This window comes from Rhincodon typus, chromosome 32 (genome assembly GCF_021869965.1).
Source record: "Rhincodon typus isolate 14 chromosome 32, sRhiTyp1.1, whole genome shotgun sequence".
Lineage (NCBI taxonomy): Eukaryota > Metazoa > Chordata > Chondrichthyes > Orectolobiformes > Rhincodontidae > Rhincodon > Rhincodon typus.
Window position 1 is genome coordinate 20,253,077 of NC_063363.1, and position 13,691 is coordinate 20,266,767.

The following is a 13,691-nucleotide window of genomic DNA, read 5'->3' on the forward strand; positions in this document are numbered from 1 at the left end:
TGTTTTCCCTGGAGCAATGGAGTCTGAAGGGTGGCCTGATAGAAGATTATAAAATCAGAGGGGCATGGATAGCCAAGGTCTTTTTCCTAGGGTGGAAAAATCAAAAATTAGACAGCATAGGTTTAAGGTGAGAGGGGAAGATTTAAAAAGGACCTGAAGGGTACAGCGTGGTGAATGCATGGGATGAGCTGCTAGAAGAAGTGGCAGATGCGGATACAATTACAATATTTAAAAGGCATCTGGATGCGTATATGAATAGGAAGGGTTTAGAGGGACATGGGCCAAATGCTGGCAAATGGGACTAGGTCAGATTAGGAGGTCTGGTCAGTGTGGACGAGTTGGACGGAAGGGCCTGTTTACTGCTAGATGACTCTATGAATCTATGTCTCTATAATTGGTACACCTAAGATAATTTAAAACCAATATTATTTGCTGACATACTGGTATTAAATATGCTATGATTTAGATTCACATATCTGATATTAGTTGTGGTCATGTGGATTTGGAGGAGATGAGGGTAGATGGAGCACCACCTTAAAGCCACAACCTTCATCACAGGAGGGAGACAAATTATAGGAAGCATCAGAAGTTGGTTTTGTACATTTACTATTTACCTAATGAGCTCTAGTGGTTGAGGCCATCTGCCTGTCCTCATACATGAGGAAGTCTGTACAAGTGATGCACTCAATAGCAAGGAAAGAATGTCTTAAAAATAGGAAATGCAGTCAATATTTTGCAGGTTATACACCAATGAAGCTCCAAATTCATATTTGGCTGATACAACTCAACATAAAGATTGTATTTACAGTAAATGTTTTGAAAACTAAAACGAAGTTTATCGAACAAATTATGAAAACTGACCTATAATTGAGCAATTAAGCACAATTGCAAAGGAAGTGTTGGATAATTGATAGTGTTCCGTTTTGGTGCTTTGTAATTATCGTAATGTTAAATATTAAAGCAGTTCATAGTTGAACATTATTTCCCTTTCAAAAGATCCTTTTTGATACATAAAAAGCTTTCACTTTTAAACCAAAAACATAGTAAAAATTTTCTTTTTTTAAACAAAATTCAAATCTTTGCTAGTTTCTGTCAGGATGTTTAAAGTTTACAACAAAATCTTTCACACATGCACTACCTGCCTAGTGGTTAACAACATCTACTGTTAGGACCAGGTAAATAATTTTCACAATACTGAGTAAGGAAAATCAAATGGATAAATTTTGCCGTCTAACAGCTGAAACCAGCAGCAAATGATCTCCAAATAAATTTCCATTGGGATATGATTGATTGAGCAAATCTAATGCCACTAATGTCCAAACATTCACAATGTTGCTTGATTAAGTTGTACTGGACATAACAATAGTTTGCAACTTCCTAAGCTGCACTAGGGAAAGTGCAATGTTTGTATAAGGCAATGAGCCAATACTTTAAGTACTAATATCATCAAGTGCTGCTTTCAAATTCCTCTCTTTTATAACAAAAAGAATGGAATTTGGCTGTTTCAATAAAAAACCTTTAAGCAAATATTTATGGATTAAAGAATACATATCTTTCTAACTACTTAAACATACACAAAAATAAAAGTAAACAAAAAGTTCAAAACTGGCTGCACATGTCAGAAATCCTGATTAAGTTTTTGTGTTGCTTTTGATTAATACGTTCCCCATATGCTGAGACAGTGAATCACTTGAGGTTTTCTCAGGCAGAAATGTACTTCTCTGTTCATTTTTAGTTTTGAATGTGCATTTACCAAATTATCAGTTGCCTACAACGAAGAAAGGAAAGATACACATAGAACACACATGCCTGCACACTACAATTTCCCCAGTTAAGCTTGTGGTGAATCTTAGTAAGTGGAGAACATTTGAGTTCTTACTGTGTGAATGACATAAACACAATGGCTCCGAACAGTATTTGGCCCATGTCCGTGAATTCCAATATATTGCCCAATATCCTATATGTTGCACCAATATGAATTTCCTAAGCACTACAGTTATGAACTCCATGGTCTTTTTATAGTGTTGTTAATAACTAAATGTGTTTGTATTATGCCCACACCCAATCTTTAGGGATTGTAAGTCTATTATTAATTAAAAGTCTGCATTGCAGTTTATGCAGTGTATTTTTCAAAGTACTTGGATGATCTGTTCTAGATTAAGCCAGAAAAGAATAAATGTGAAAAGTAATTATCAACGATCAACTATTTTGTTAAGTTAATTGGCAGAAGCCAGTTTTCTAAAATCCAGAACACAGAGCCCATTGTTCAATTAGACAAGTTATGAACCAAATACTACGACAACAAATACCTCCAATTGCTGTACTTCCAAATCTCCATGATATTTTACACTAAAGTCACAGAAAGTATGAGATAGAGAGTGCAACACTCTACCAGGTGTCAACCACCTGAGTGAAGAGGACAAACGATTGTGCATCTTCTCAGCCAAATTAAATGAATAACACACAGGTTGAAGCAGGTAGTGTAGTTTGGAGTTGATGAATGCATTGTCTAATACATTAAATAAAGAGAAAAAGGAATATGAGATTAAAAAAGAGAAAAGAGAAACAGAACACCAACATTTAAAAAGAATTGAAATTTGAAACAACATACAGATAATTAAAACCTTAAGGAGTGAATCCCTCCAATTCAATAGTTCTCTTTCAGATATTGACTGTGAGGAAAATTTTCACTTTTGTGTTTTGTTACACATCTGCCCTCATCTGAAGGTGCAGTGGTATTTGCACATCAATAATAACATGCGCTATTAACCTATTATTTTGACAGCAATTTTTAGGCCATTATCTCTACCAAGCCAGAGGCAACAAAACTTGAACTGCAGACCCTTGTTTTCAAGACAGATATAATGCCTTTCAAATATATAATTTTTGGGAGGCTAAAAGCAATGTAGAAGCATATGTGGATATTAGATAATAATAATAATATTTGGACACTGGGGCAAAGCATCTTATGAGTGATTACTGAACACCAGCAAAATGAAAGAGGAAGAGAGTATATGATTTAATCATTAACCATGAAGGGCCACAACAATTTCTGAAGAAGATTTCTACCCTTCCCTATGGGATTTGTTGAAAAAATCTCACTCTCTCAGAAAAACTTTGTTCTATTTCTTGACATTATTAAGGAAAATAATATTTAATTCACCGAGTGTAATTGATATCAACTAAAGCCAGTAAAGGTGCAGTTTGATGTTCAGTACAACTAGATTCATGCTATAGCAATATTTGATCACTTAATAGAGGACTTTAAAATAATGAGGGGGTTTGATAGACTACTGATAGAGAAGTTGTTTCCATTGGTGGAAAAGTTCAAAACTGAGGGCCATAAATACAAAATACTGTAAAGATTTCAGAAAAACCTATTTACCAAGAGACTGGTTAGAACATGAAGGATAAAGAAGCAGTAAAGTTGTGTTATTGTCAATCACTCACCATTGAATAGCAAAGATATTAAAAGTTGATTATAAGACATGTGCCATGTCTTTATCATACATACGTTTCTTTGATTTAAAAACAGTAATCACATGAACTGTATGATTGTCAAGTCTGCGTGAAAGATGAGCAGAAAGTTTTTCTTAGTTTATGCAGGCTGTGTACCTACTTAAATTTTGTACACCTTTTGGTATAAATTGATGTTATTGTTTCATTTGAAGATACATTACTCTAAATTATTTTGCCAGTAGCAATATCCTCCAGTGACATTTTTACTGAGCTGTATCTGATTATATCCGTGCTGTGGTGCCTGTCTATGTTCAGATAAATGAAAATGCACTGTTAATTGCGAATTCCCAGCTCTAACATTATTCTCCATTAGGGTCCTTCTCTGTGAGTATTAAATGTGCACAGCCCGCAATCAGAGAGGAATCCCATTATAGCCAGCAGGTGGGAATGTGCAGCAGGTTTTTCAAAATCACACTTGGACGATATGGGAATGACTGTGAACATGTAAGGAACAAGTTAGATTGGCTAGCAACTCAGCTTGTCGGCAGTGTACACACTAGAATGTACTAGAGCATATTTTACTAAATCAATACCAGCAGCAGGTCAGGAATCAGAGTACTATAGGTTATTAAATCTTGAACTTTTCCCAGTTTTCTTTCAGTAACATTCTGGAATAAGGCATTTATTTAGCTAGCTCTGAACAACATTAAAATATCATTTGCATCTTACCATTCCACAGGTTCAGCAAATTCAGACAGAATTCAATTAGAATTGTGTGTGTGTGTGTGTGTGTGTGTGTGTGTATGTGTGTTTGTGTATCTGTCTGTGTGTAAGTATAAATGAAGCCAGCCTCAGAACTTTATTGTGCAAAGTAGATTCATCTGTTCAATAGAAATCTACTTTTTCTGGACTTTTTCCCCAATGCAGTCAGTATGTGTGAAGGTATCTAGTTTAGGTAAATCTATCCTATTCAGTGAACAAAATTCACTCATGTCAAAATTGGAAATGGGGCAGGTCGCAGGTCAGGTTTTCCAGCCTTAAGTTCAATTGATAAAACTTCCCAGTACATTGGTTGGAGAATATATCCCCCCAATTAATGCTCATACAGTTTGAAAAGCCCTTGTTTGGGCAGGTATCATGACAGGGACTGCACCCATTCTTTTCATATGTGCCTGAGTTGGTCCGCTCCTATCAATCTTGGCCTCCTCTGTTGGTGAGTAAGTAATGGGTGTCTTGTTCTCTTCCATTGATGGTGTTTGAGGCTGCTTGGGGTAAACAGTTCCATTTTTGACAGAATTGACTGAACAGGAACCAGATCCTGTGCTTCCTGTCCCCACTGAAGATGGTGAATTGATGAGCTTTGCCTTTGGTGCCTCAGCATCTTCCCTGTTCAGTGCAATGAAAGAAAATGTTAAAAATTATATATATCAAGGTTTGAATTTGGAATGTAAAGAGGCAAAGAATCTAACTTTAGAACAAATTCTTAAATGGTAAAGCAGATCAATAGGCTTAGAATTCCCACTGCTGAGTTTTCTGAGTTTAACCACCATGAAGAAGGCAAGCAGATGCTAGTTCCTTTTCATGGAAAGGAACAATGAGAAAAATGGTGAGCTTCAGTTATATTCATAACAATATGATTTGTATTTTTAATATAAATATGTACATTACAATTGGTAGATACAGCCAACTGCTTTGAGAATATGCAAACATGACAGGGGCTGCTCCCATTCTTTTTATATGTGCCTGAGTTGGTCCGTTCCTATCAATCTTAGCCTTCATTGTTGGTGAATAAGTAATGGGTGTCTTGTTCTCCTCATTTGATGGCGTTTGAGGGTGCTTGGGGTAAAGAGTTCCATTTTTTGGCAGCAATGTATTGAGAGTGTGGCATTCAAAAGAAAAATTATTTAAAGAAGCATTTCCTGACAGCTGTTTGCTTACGTGTTCATTGTAAGAACCAAAATGACATGAGGAAAAACATTTTTATGCATTGTTAGGATCTGGAATGCAAGGCCAGAGAATGTGGTCAAGGTAGATTCAAGGATGGTTTTCAAGCTGGGATTGGATAATCACCTGATGAGAAAAATCCACCACTTGGGAATAATTAACTTACTGTTGCAGAGACAGTGTGGGCTGAATAGCCTCCTGTGTTGTAATTATTCATTTGATTCTAATAGATTCTAATAATCCAGGTACACTGGTGTCTTGAACTGTACTCAAAATGACAGTTGTACGTGCGTAGGCGAACTTTGTTTTGATGTACTTTTTTCAGGGATGACCTGAATATTTGTCAAAGGCTACTCAATTTCCTTGTTGTCTCTCTGGTCCACAGACCTGGAGCTTGTAAATATTATTGTGGGTTTGTAATTGGCAGCCTTTTATCCAGTTGAACAGTCATTCTGAACTTGCTTGAGCTGGGGTGATCCAATGTTAACGTGGCTTGTTCAGTGGTAGATCTCAGTGCTAGGTCAGGGAACATGTCTGAAGTATCTGTAAGGTAGAATGCTGAGGATACTGGAAAAAATACTGTGCCCCCATTCTGTTTCTTGTATGTTTGCATGTACCAATCTTAATTTTGTGTCTCAGGACATTGCTTTTTGGATACAGGTGTTCCTTATTTTGCTATTCATATAGACAATGGACTGGTCTTTTGTATTTTTACAGCTATGACCACTCTCTTTGTCCTTTATACCATGAAATAATTTGGCAACTATGTTGTGATCATGTGAGGTGGGGGGTGCGGTGTGAATCGGCTCCTCCCTTTTCACCATCCTCAGTTGGTCACAACAAAATGTTTTAAGATATTATTAGCGCGCAACTATTCCTCACTGTAATTAAATTGTAGTTAACTAGTTTACCAAAAGCAATAAATATGGAATGATAAGGTTTTCTTGAGTAAAAGAGGAGAAACTTTACAACTTGCTAACTGCAATAAAAATACAATGAAGCATCAAACATATGCAGAAACATATACAAAGTTATAAAGGCAATAATGTTCAGCACAAAAAGGAAGATAACAGAATGAAAGTAAAATAAAAGCAAAATATTACAGATGCTGGAGCACTGAAATTAAACAAAGTGCTGGAGCAACTCCATAAGTTTGGCAGCATCTGTGGCTGTAGAAGCAGGGATAATGTTTTGACCTCACTGATGCTTCTTTGAAAGATAAAAGCATTATAAAGGTATTCCTAAGCTACCAGGTTTTAAATGAGACCACCATTAGTTAGGAATATCTGGATCAATGGCAGCTGTGAAACCTGCGGATATTTTCAAGTTATCAGTTTTCAGACTTTGCTCAAACTCAATGTAATTCCTGAGGGAGCAGAGAGAGAAAGAGGGAGGGAACCTTCTCTGGTTCCAGTTACAAATCCAGTTCCTCATCAAGTTCCTCAGATCTGCTGAAAATGTTGCATGAAATACAGCTTATTTGTGTATTCTTGTGTCTTGATTTATTCTCTGTAATCTGGATAATTGTAGGTGATTTTATTTTTTATCTCCAATATATACACATTTCATAAAGGTATAAATCAAACAGAACATACAAGTCTGGTTAATTGGTTTCAGTCTCTTTCGATAAAAAGAAATTAATTTCAGTAGATTTCCCTCAGATGGATTTTGATGACAAGGTCAGTGCTCAACACTCAAATATCTCCAGGCTAACAGACCTGAAATCCTGGAAAACTACAATGGTCATGTGCATCTTTTAGACCACAGGTTACCACCTTACCTGATCTCATTTGGAGTTTCCTCTTCCTCATATTTATGCTTCCCTTTCAGGTACAGTGTAAACCAAATGATTAGGAAGATTAACAATAGCCCAACTATAACTCCAATAACAGCAGCAGCAATGATCCAAGGATCGAGCTCATCTGGAAAAAAAAAAGTGGACAAATTAATATTGACATCCATTTCCAACTAGGTTAATGTGCATGAAAGTGCGCCAATGGTTTTTTCATCATAAATGTGGGGTTATACTGATACTTTTCTTTGTGACTTTATCATGACATATATTTTCCATTAACTTGTTAAAGTATTATTTTCTGCTCTATTCTCATTATTGATCTACATGATAATTGTGAATTCAGAATTTCTATTTTGCCATTCTGACAGATTGAACTTCCCATAGTTAGGCAGGTTGCAGACCTGACTTAAAAAGGGAATGTTTTAAACTGCCTTTTTCAAGGTGGCACATGCTGAATTTAAAGTTAGGTCATGTGGCACAACAATTTTTATTTTCCCTGTAAAACATCATAATTGATTCTTTGTAAGTTTCATTAGCCCAGATTTTGTTGTCAGTGTTGAAGCGATTATGCTCCCCGCTGACCTTAGCAAGGAGGCAATAGGCTAGTGGTATTATTGCTGGACTGTTAATCCAGAGACCCAGGTAATGTTCTGGTAACCTCGTCTCAAAACCCACCATGGCAGCTGGTAGAATTTGAATTCAATAAAAATCTGGAATTAAAAGAGTCTAATGATGACCATGAACCATTGTCCGTAAAAACCCATCTGGTTCATTAATGTCCTTTAGGAAAGGAAACTGCCATCCTTACCTGGTCTGGCCTGCATTGACTTCAGACTCACAGCAATGTGGTTGAATCTTGACTGCCCTCTGGGCAATTAGGGATGGGCAATAAATGCTGGCCTAAGCAGCAAAGACCTCATCCCATGAATGAATTTAAAAAAGCTGTGCAGAAACATCTAATGAGCTCTGCAGTGTGGATTTTTCATTTCCTGGTATTAATTTCATTCTGATGATAACTACAGCGGAGATCCAGCATCCAGCAGCAGCGATGTCATCAAACAGGCAAAGCAACCACTGATACTGATGACTTCTCACAGACAGCAAACCAGAAAGTAACAAACTGGTTTTATCATTCATTGTTTTACGTAAAGCAAAATAAAGATTGCAATGTACACTAGATTAAGCTAGAAATTGAAAAGTCATTACTAAACTTAAAAAAAGTGGATTGAACATTTTTTTTATCATGGAATAGAGAAATCTGGCTTTCCACAAATATGGAATTAGTATTCCAGAGAGATTATTCAACAATAAGTAAGACTTTATTCAAGAAGATGTACTTTTTTCAATGTTTTCATTCTGAGCACAGAATGGAATAAATGTAAATTCATGTCAATTCAGTGATTTCAAAAGAATTTTCATCAATAAGGCTTTGAAAGCAGAGGAGCAGGTTGTCGTTATCAGCAATCACTCGCTAACGTGTATGATTGCCGATCTCAGAAATTCCACGTCACCGGTCGTGGGTTCTGTAGTTCCTTTCATCAGTGATGAGTCTGATCCTAAAGCCATACCTCCAACTATACATTTGGCAGATGTTCCTGGGAAGTCCTTGATCTCGATAAATGCCTTGTGCAGCACATCTTTTAACATGGGAATGCTGTCAGCATTCAGCAGACAAATGGTCCTTGGCAGAAGCTAGATCCAGTTCCAGCGCCAAGGAAGCCTCAATGACTGGGGATCTCCCTACTTTTGTAGCCTTCACCTGCCACTGCAGCTGTTGATATCACTTATGTATCACCTACCTGGATCACTGTTGAGGTCTTGCTTTGGACTGTACTTTGTCTGGTTCCCCCCCCTCCAACTTTACCATCATAACATCATACGCTGCCAGGAATTCAGAACTTCCAACGGCATCGCTCTCATGAGCAGCAGAACACTTGAGCCTCGCCAGCACAGCAAGATGGCAATTCACAGAAAGAAATGGAGCAGAAAATCACTAGCAGCAACTTTTTGAGTTCCCCTTTTAGCATCATGCAGACCCACAGCAAATGTAAATTTTACAGAGTAACGACAAGTGAATGTACAGTGTTTCATTATCATTACAACAGCAAACTCTGGGCAACTGTGAATAAATCCGATTTAAGTTGTTTGGTAGTACACTTTTGGTGCAATTCCCAAATTCTTTTATATAATTTATTCAGGCAGATGACTCACCCATAATTACGACATTAACAATGCAGCTTTCTTCTCCTGCCTCATTTATGGCACTGCACTTGTATAGACCAGCATTCACCTGGCTCAAATTCTTCAGGAAAAGCATTTCAGGAGTTTTTGAATCTGAAGAAGAAAGTACATCTTTGTTAAACAGTGAATTCTATGCAAAGGATTTGACAAGTCAATAACTGAAATTTTACTTCAGAGTATGTCACTGTAAATGAAACCCGTAAGGTGTCGATAACATTTTTAAATTTCTGTCATTTGTTTGCTGAATAAATTTTGGGGTAATTTCCAATGATAGCAAGTATTTACATTGAACTAAGTTTCCATTATGAACTCAATACTTTTGAGTTTTTATTTCTTTCTTTTGCAACTGCGTCTTTTATGTACATGTCATTTTTCCTGCCAATTAGACAAGCAGACAACCTGCTCTCTGTTCTGTGTCAGTGCCACATAGTTACTGTACACTTACAAGTACATGAATTTTCCTAAATTTCTTCTGAGTTTCCATCTCCGTTTGAAGGGACTCCTGCATCTGCCTTTCTGTTAGAGCAGAGTTCATGAGCTCTTGCTGAGGGAAATTGTGATTATAACTCCCTGATTCTGTTTTCTGCAGTCTTCCACTGTCTGTCAGTATTGGATTTTGGACTTTGATGAATGGTGTAGTCCAAGGAGGGAGAGCTTGGTTTGGCATGACTCTGAACCACATTTTTTGTGCTTTCCCAGGCACTAAGATGTGTATTATACCAAATTAGACAATACAATGATAAATTGCTGTGTCTTTGCTGACAAAGCATTGCAAAATTGAAGCGAATTTTATTCCTGCATTGTCTTAACTTCTAATGCCACCATTAACAAGGTACCATTCGAAAATAGTGAAATTGTGGAAAATCTATGCCAACATGACTCCAGTAGAAAATCACCCTCACAGTAACATATTTCAGATATTTCAACAATGGTGCTGTTATTTAATTACATTTCTTTATTAAATGAACAGCATAAACTGTAACTGCTGGAAATTTGAATTAAAGCAAAAGAAAATGCTAAAAACACTCAGCAGACCAACCAGCATAAATGGGGAGAATAATTTTTCATCTTAAAATTCAATGACATTGCAATCACTGAATCTCCCACTATCAACATCCAGGGGCTTATCATTGATCAGAAACTGAACTGTATCAGTCATATAAATACTGTAGCTAAAAAAACATGTTAGAAGTTGGATGTTCCACGGTAAATCACCTCCTGTCTGGTCCTGCCTCTCCTGTCCACCATCTCTACAAGGTACAAATGTGGAGTGTGATGGAATACTCTTCACTGTTCTTGCTGAATGCAGCTCCAACAACACTCAAGGAACTTGATGCTATCCAGGACAAAGCAGCCTGCTTAATTGGCATGTTACCCACCACCTTAAACAATCACTTTCTCCCAATTCACCAGGCATTTTCCAAGCCCATAACCTCTCCTACCTCGAAGGACAAGGGCAGCAGTCAGATGAGAATAGCATCTGCAAGTTCCCCTCCAAACCACACACCATCCTGTCTTGGACCTATATCACTCTTCCTTCACTAGTCTGGGTCAAAATCTAGGAACGTGCTAACAGCACTCTGGGTGTACCTGCACTAGATGGATTGCAGTTCTAAGGGACTCACCACCACCTTCTCAAAGGCAATGACGGATAGGCAACAAATGCTGGTCTTACCAGCAACACCCATATCCCATCAACAAATAATAAAACCTGTTGATTCTTTTTCAGAGTTGGAAGATGTACAGCTTTTATTTCTAAATGCTGTTTGTCTGTAATACCTCCACTTCCAATTATCACTCTGCAACTGGAGAATTAATTCACGTGTTCTTGTAAAAGATGCTGGTTGACCTGTTAAGTGTTCCAAGTATTTTCTTCAGCTGCAGAAATCTGATTTGAAACCCATTATTCTGCTCAGAAATAGGGTAAACATGTGGCACCCTGATTTGGATTGTGTGTTTTCTGTGTGTATGGAACATATCCAGTTTTTGAAAAAAATAATTCACTGACCTATGTGTAAGCTTGGATGTAGTTTGGCTTGATGTTCTTCTGTATCCGAAACAGGTTTCCAATCATACAAGATGGGTTGGGTGCCTTTGTCCGATTTACACTGAAGTTTGATATCATTTCCTTTCAGTAGTTTCCCTTGGGTCCAACACTTAGGTTTAGAGGGTTTGACTGAAGTAGAGCAGAAGTACTTTGATTGACATCACAGATTTTAATCAGATTATTAGTTTTATAATAGGCAATTTTAGTTATTTTCTTTTTGATAATAGCATTGCATATTAGGTAAATGACTGGAATTCAGCTATATTATTACTTACTGGTATTTCTGTGCACTACTTGTGAGACTGTCAATAAATTCCTGTTTGTCAACATGTCTCCGAAACTACTTTAAGAAATACGTGTTTGCCTTTGATGACAAGGAAATTGCATTTGACCATAAGACGTGGGCCATAAGACTGCCCCACCACTCAATGAGATCATGGCTGATCTGAAAATCTTCAATCCACTTTCCTTGCCTTTTCCCCAGAATCTTTGATTGCCTTATTGATTAAAAATCTATCTGTTTCAGCCTTGAAAATACTTAACGTGCCAAAATCTACAGCCTTCTGTAGTGAAGAATTCCAGAGAATCACTACCCTTTGAGTGAAGAAGTTCCATCTCATCTCTGTGTGATTCCTTATTCTGAGGTTTCACCCTCTGGTCCTAGACTTTCTCACAAGGAAAAACAACCTTTTCACATCCACCCTGTCAATTCGCTTAATAATGTAATATGTTTCAATAAGCTTGCCTTTCAATATTCTAAATTCTGGTGAGTACATTGCATTCGTACATTTGAAAGTACGAGTGCATTTTAAAGCACAATGGCATGTCACAGCATAATGGGTCCCAGTTATAACTCTTTCACTAAACAAAGTGCATATATGCCAGATGGAATACCGTGAGATCAAAATCAAGGTACACATTAATCAGCTTTTTTTTTACTTACTTCCATTATAAAAACTGTTATGAATTCTGCTTCCACCACTGTTTCTGATAGAACTTAGATCTCCAAACAAATCCCCATCTAAAGTAAATTTCACTAAACTCTATTTTTGTTTATTGAATGTTATATGCCCTCTCACCAACTCATCAACCAATGGAAATAGTTTACCTTGACTGACTAATCTTATCAAAATCCCAATAGTGTTAAACATCTTTTCAATCTCCTTTCAATCTTCTTTGTTCTAAGAAAAGGCAATCTGAGTTGTCTAGCCTTACCTCATGACCAAAATCTCAAACTAGACAGCAGAAGAGAAGATTAGAAAAATCTTGCAATAATTATTTCATGACTTCCTTCTGAACATGCAGCAGATGGCACTCCAGGTAAATATCCTTGGTTAAAGTGAAGCTTATAGATGGGGATAATTGGACAGAACAGAAACATTCAACACGCTCCATTCTAAAGTCATACGTCATGTCCTTATTTTTATAAAATGCTGTTATATTTTACTATTCTTTCTCCTTAATTATGAAACTTTGAGGCATTTGGGAATGAGTTGAACTAATTGAAGGTTTGCAGGTATAGGTTGAGGAGCTGAAAAGATTCAAATGAAACAATACAGTGCTGCACTTATTGGGAGAGAGTAACAATAATGTGATAACTTTACACAAGTGGTTTTCATTCTGCATGAGAATAATGGAATTTATAATACAAACAGTTAAGGGTAACAAAAGCAGGATGACAGGAAATAAAGTTTAAAGACAGAAAATAAATGCAAGAATAAATCACTTTTATTTTGAAAATTGAATTTTGAATTTTGAAAAGTGAATTTATGCTGTCCACTGGAAAATCAGATCAGACCCAATTTCATGAAGTGTCTGCCTGATCTTTGCCATGTATTTTGACATTATTACTACACATTTTCAATACAAACACACAAAATCTTTAATTACATTACAAAAGCGCTCAAAATAAAATTTACATTTGTCCAGACACTTACTTAAAACAACAAGATTAATAGCATTCTTCCAGTCATACACTCCTTCATTTTTCACTTTGCATGTGTACAGCCCCGAGTCTGTCGAATGTAGGGATGATATTTTAATGGAAGCATCCCCCATCTGGTAATTTGCTGCAAAGGAAACTCTTCCTCTCTGCCTTGCACTTATATTCGTGTATACTCTACCTGAAGAATAGGTAATCACCTGTAAGTCAAACAGAATAGAATTAGATCAATTTTTAAAAATACATTCACGAGATGTAGGTGT

The 13,691-nt window shown here is 36.8% G+C and overlaps 1 protein-coding gene across 1 annotated transcript in view; it reads right to left on the bottom strand.

Moving 5' to 3' along the window:
* Window positions 1-299: 299 nt before the first annotated feature.
* Window positions 300-13,691, bottom strand: part of LOC109920127 (CXADR-like membrane protein) — a 108,699-nt gene continuing 95,307 nt past the window's right edge. Inside the window, exons 4-8 of the mRNA XM_020520153.2 lie at window positions 13,424-13,628; window positions 11,448-11,615; window positions 9,410-9,532; window positions 7,184-7,325; window positions 300-4,845 (exon numbers count right to left, since the gene is read on the bottom strand). Coding sequence (XP_020375742.1) covers window positions 4,560-4,845; window positions 7,184-7,325; window positions 9,410-9,532; window positions 11,448-11,615; window positions 13,424-13,628 — 924 coding nt within the window. The 3' untranslated portion in view covers window positions 300-4,559. The remainder of the gene's footprint in view (window positions 4,846-7,183; window positions 7,326-9,409; window positions 9,533-11,447; window positions 11,616-13,423; window positions 13,629-13,691) is intronic.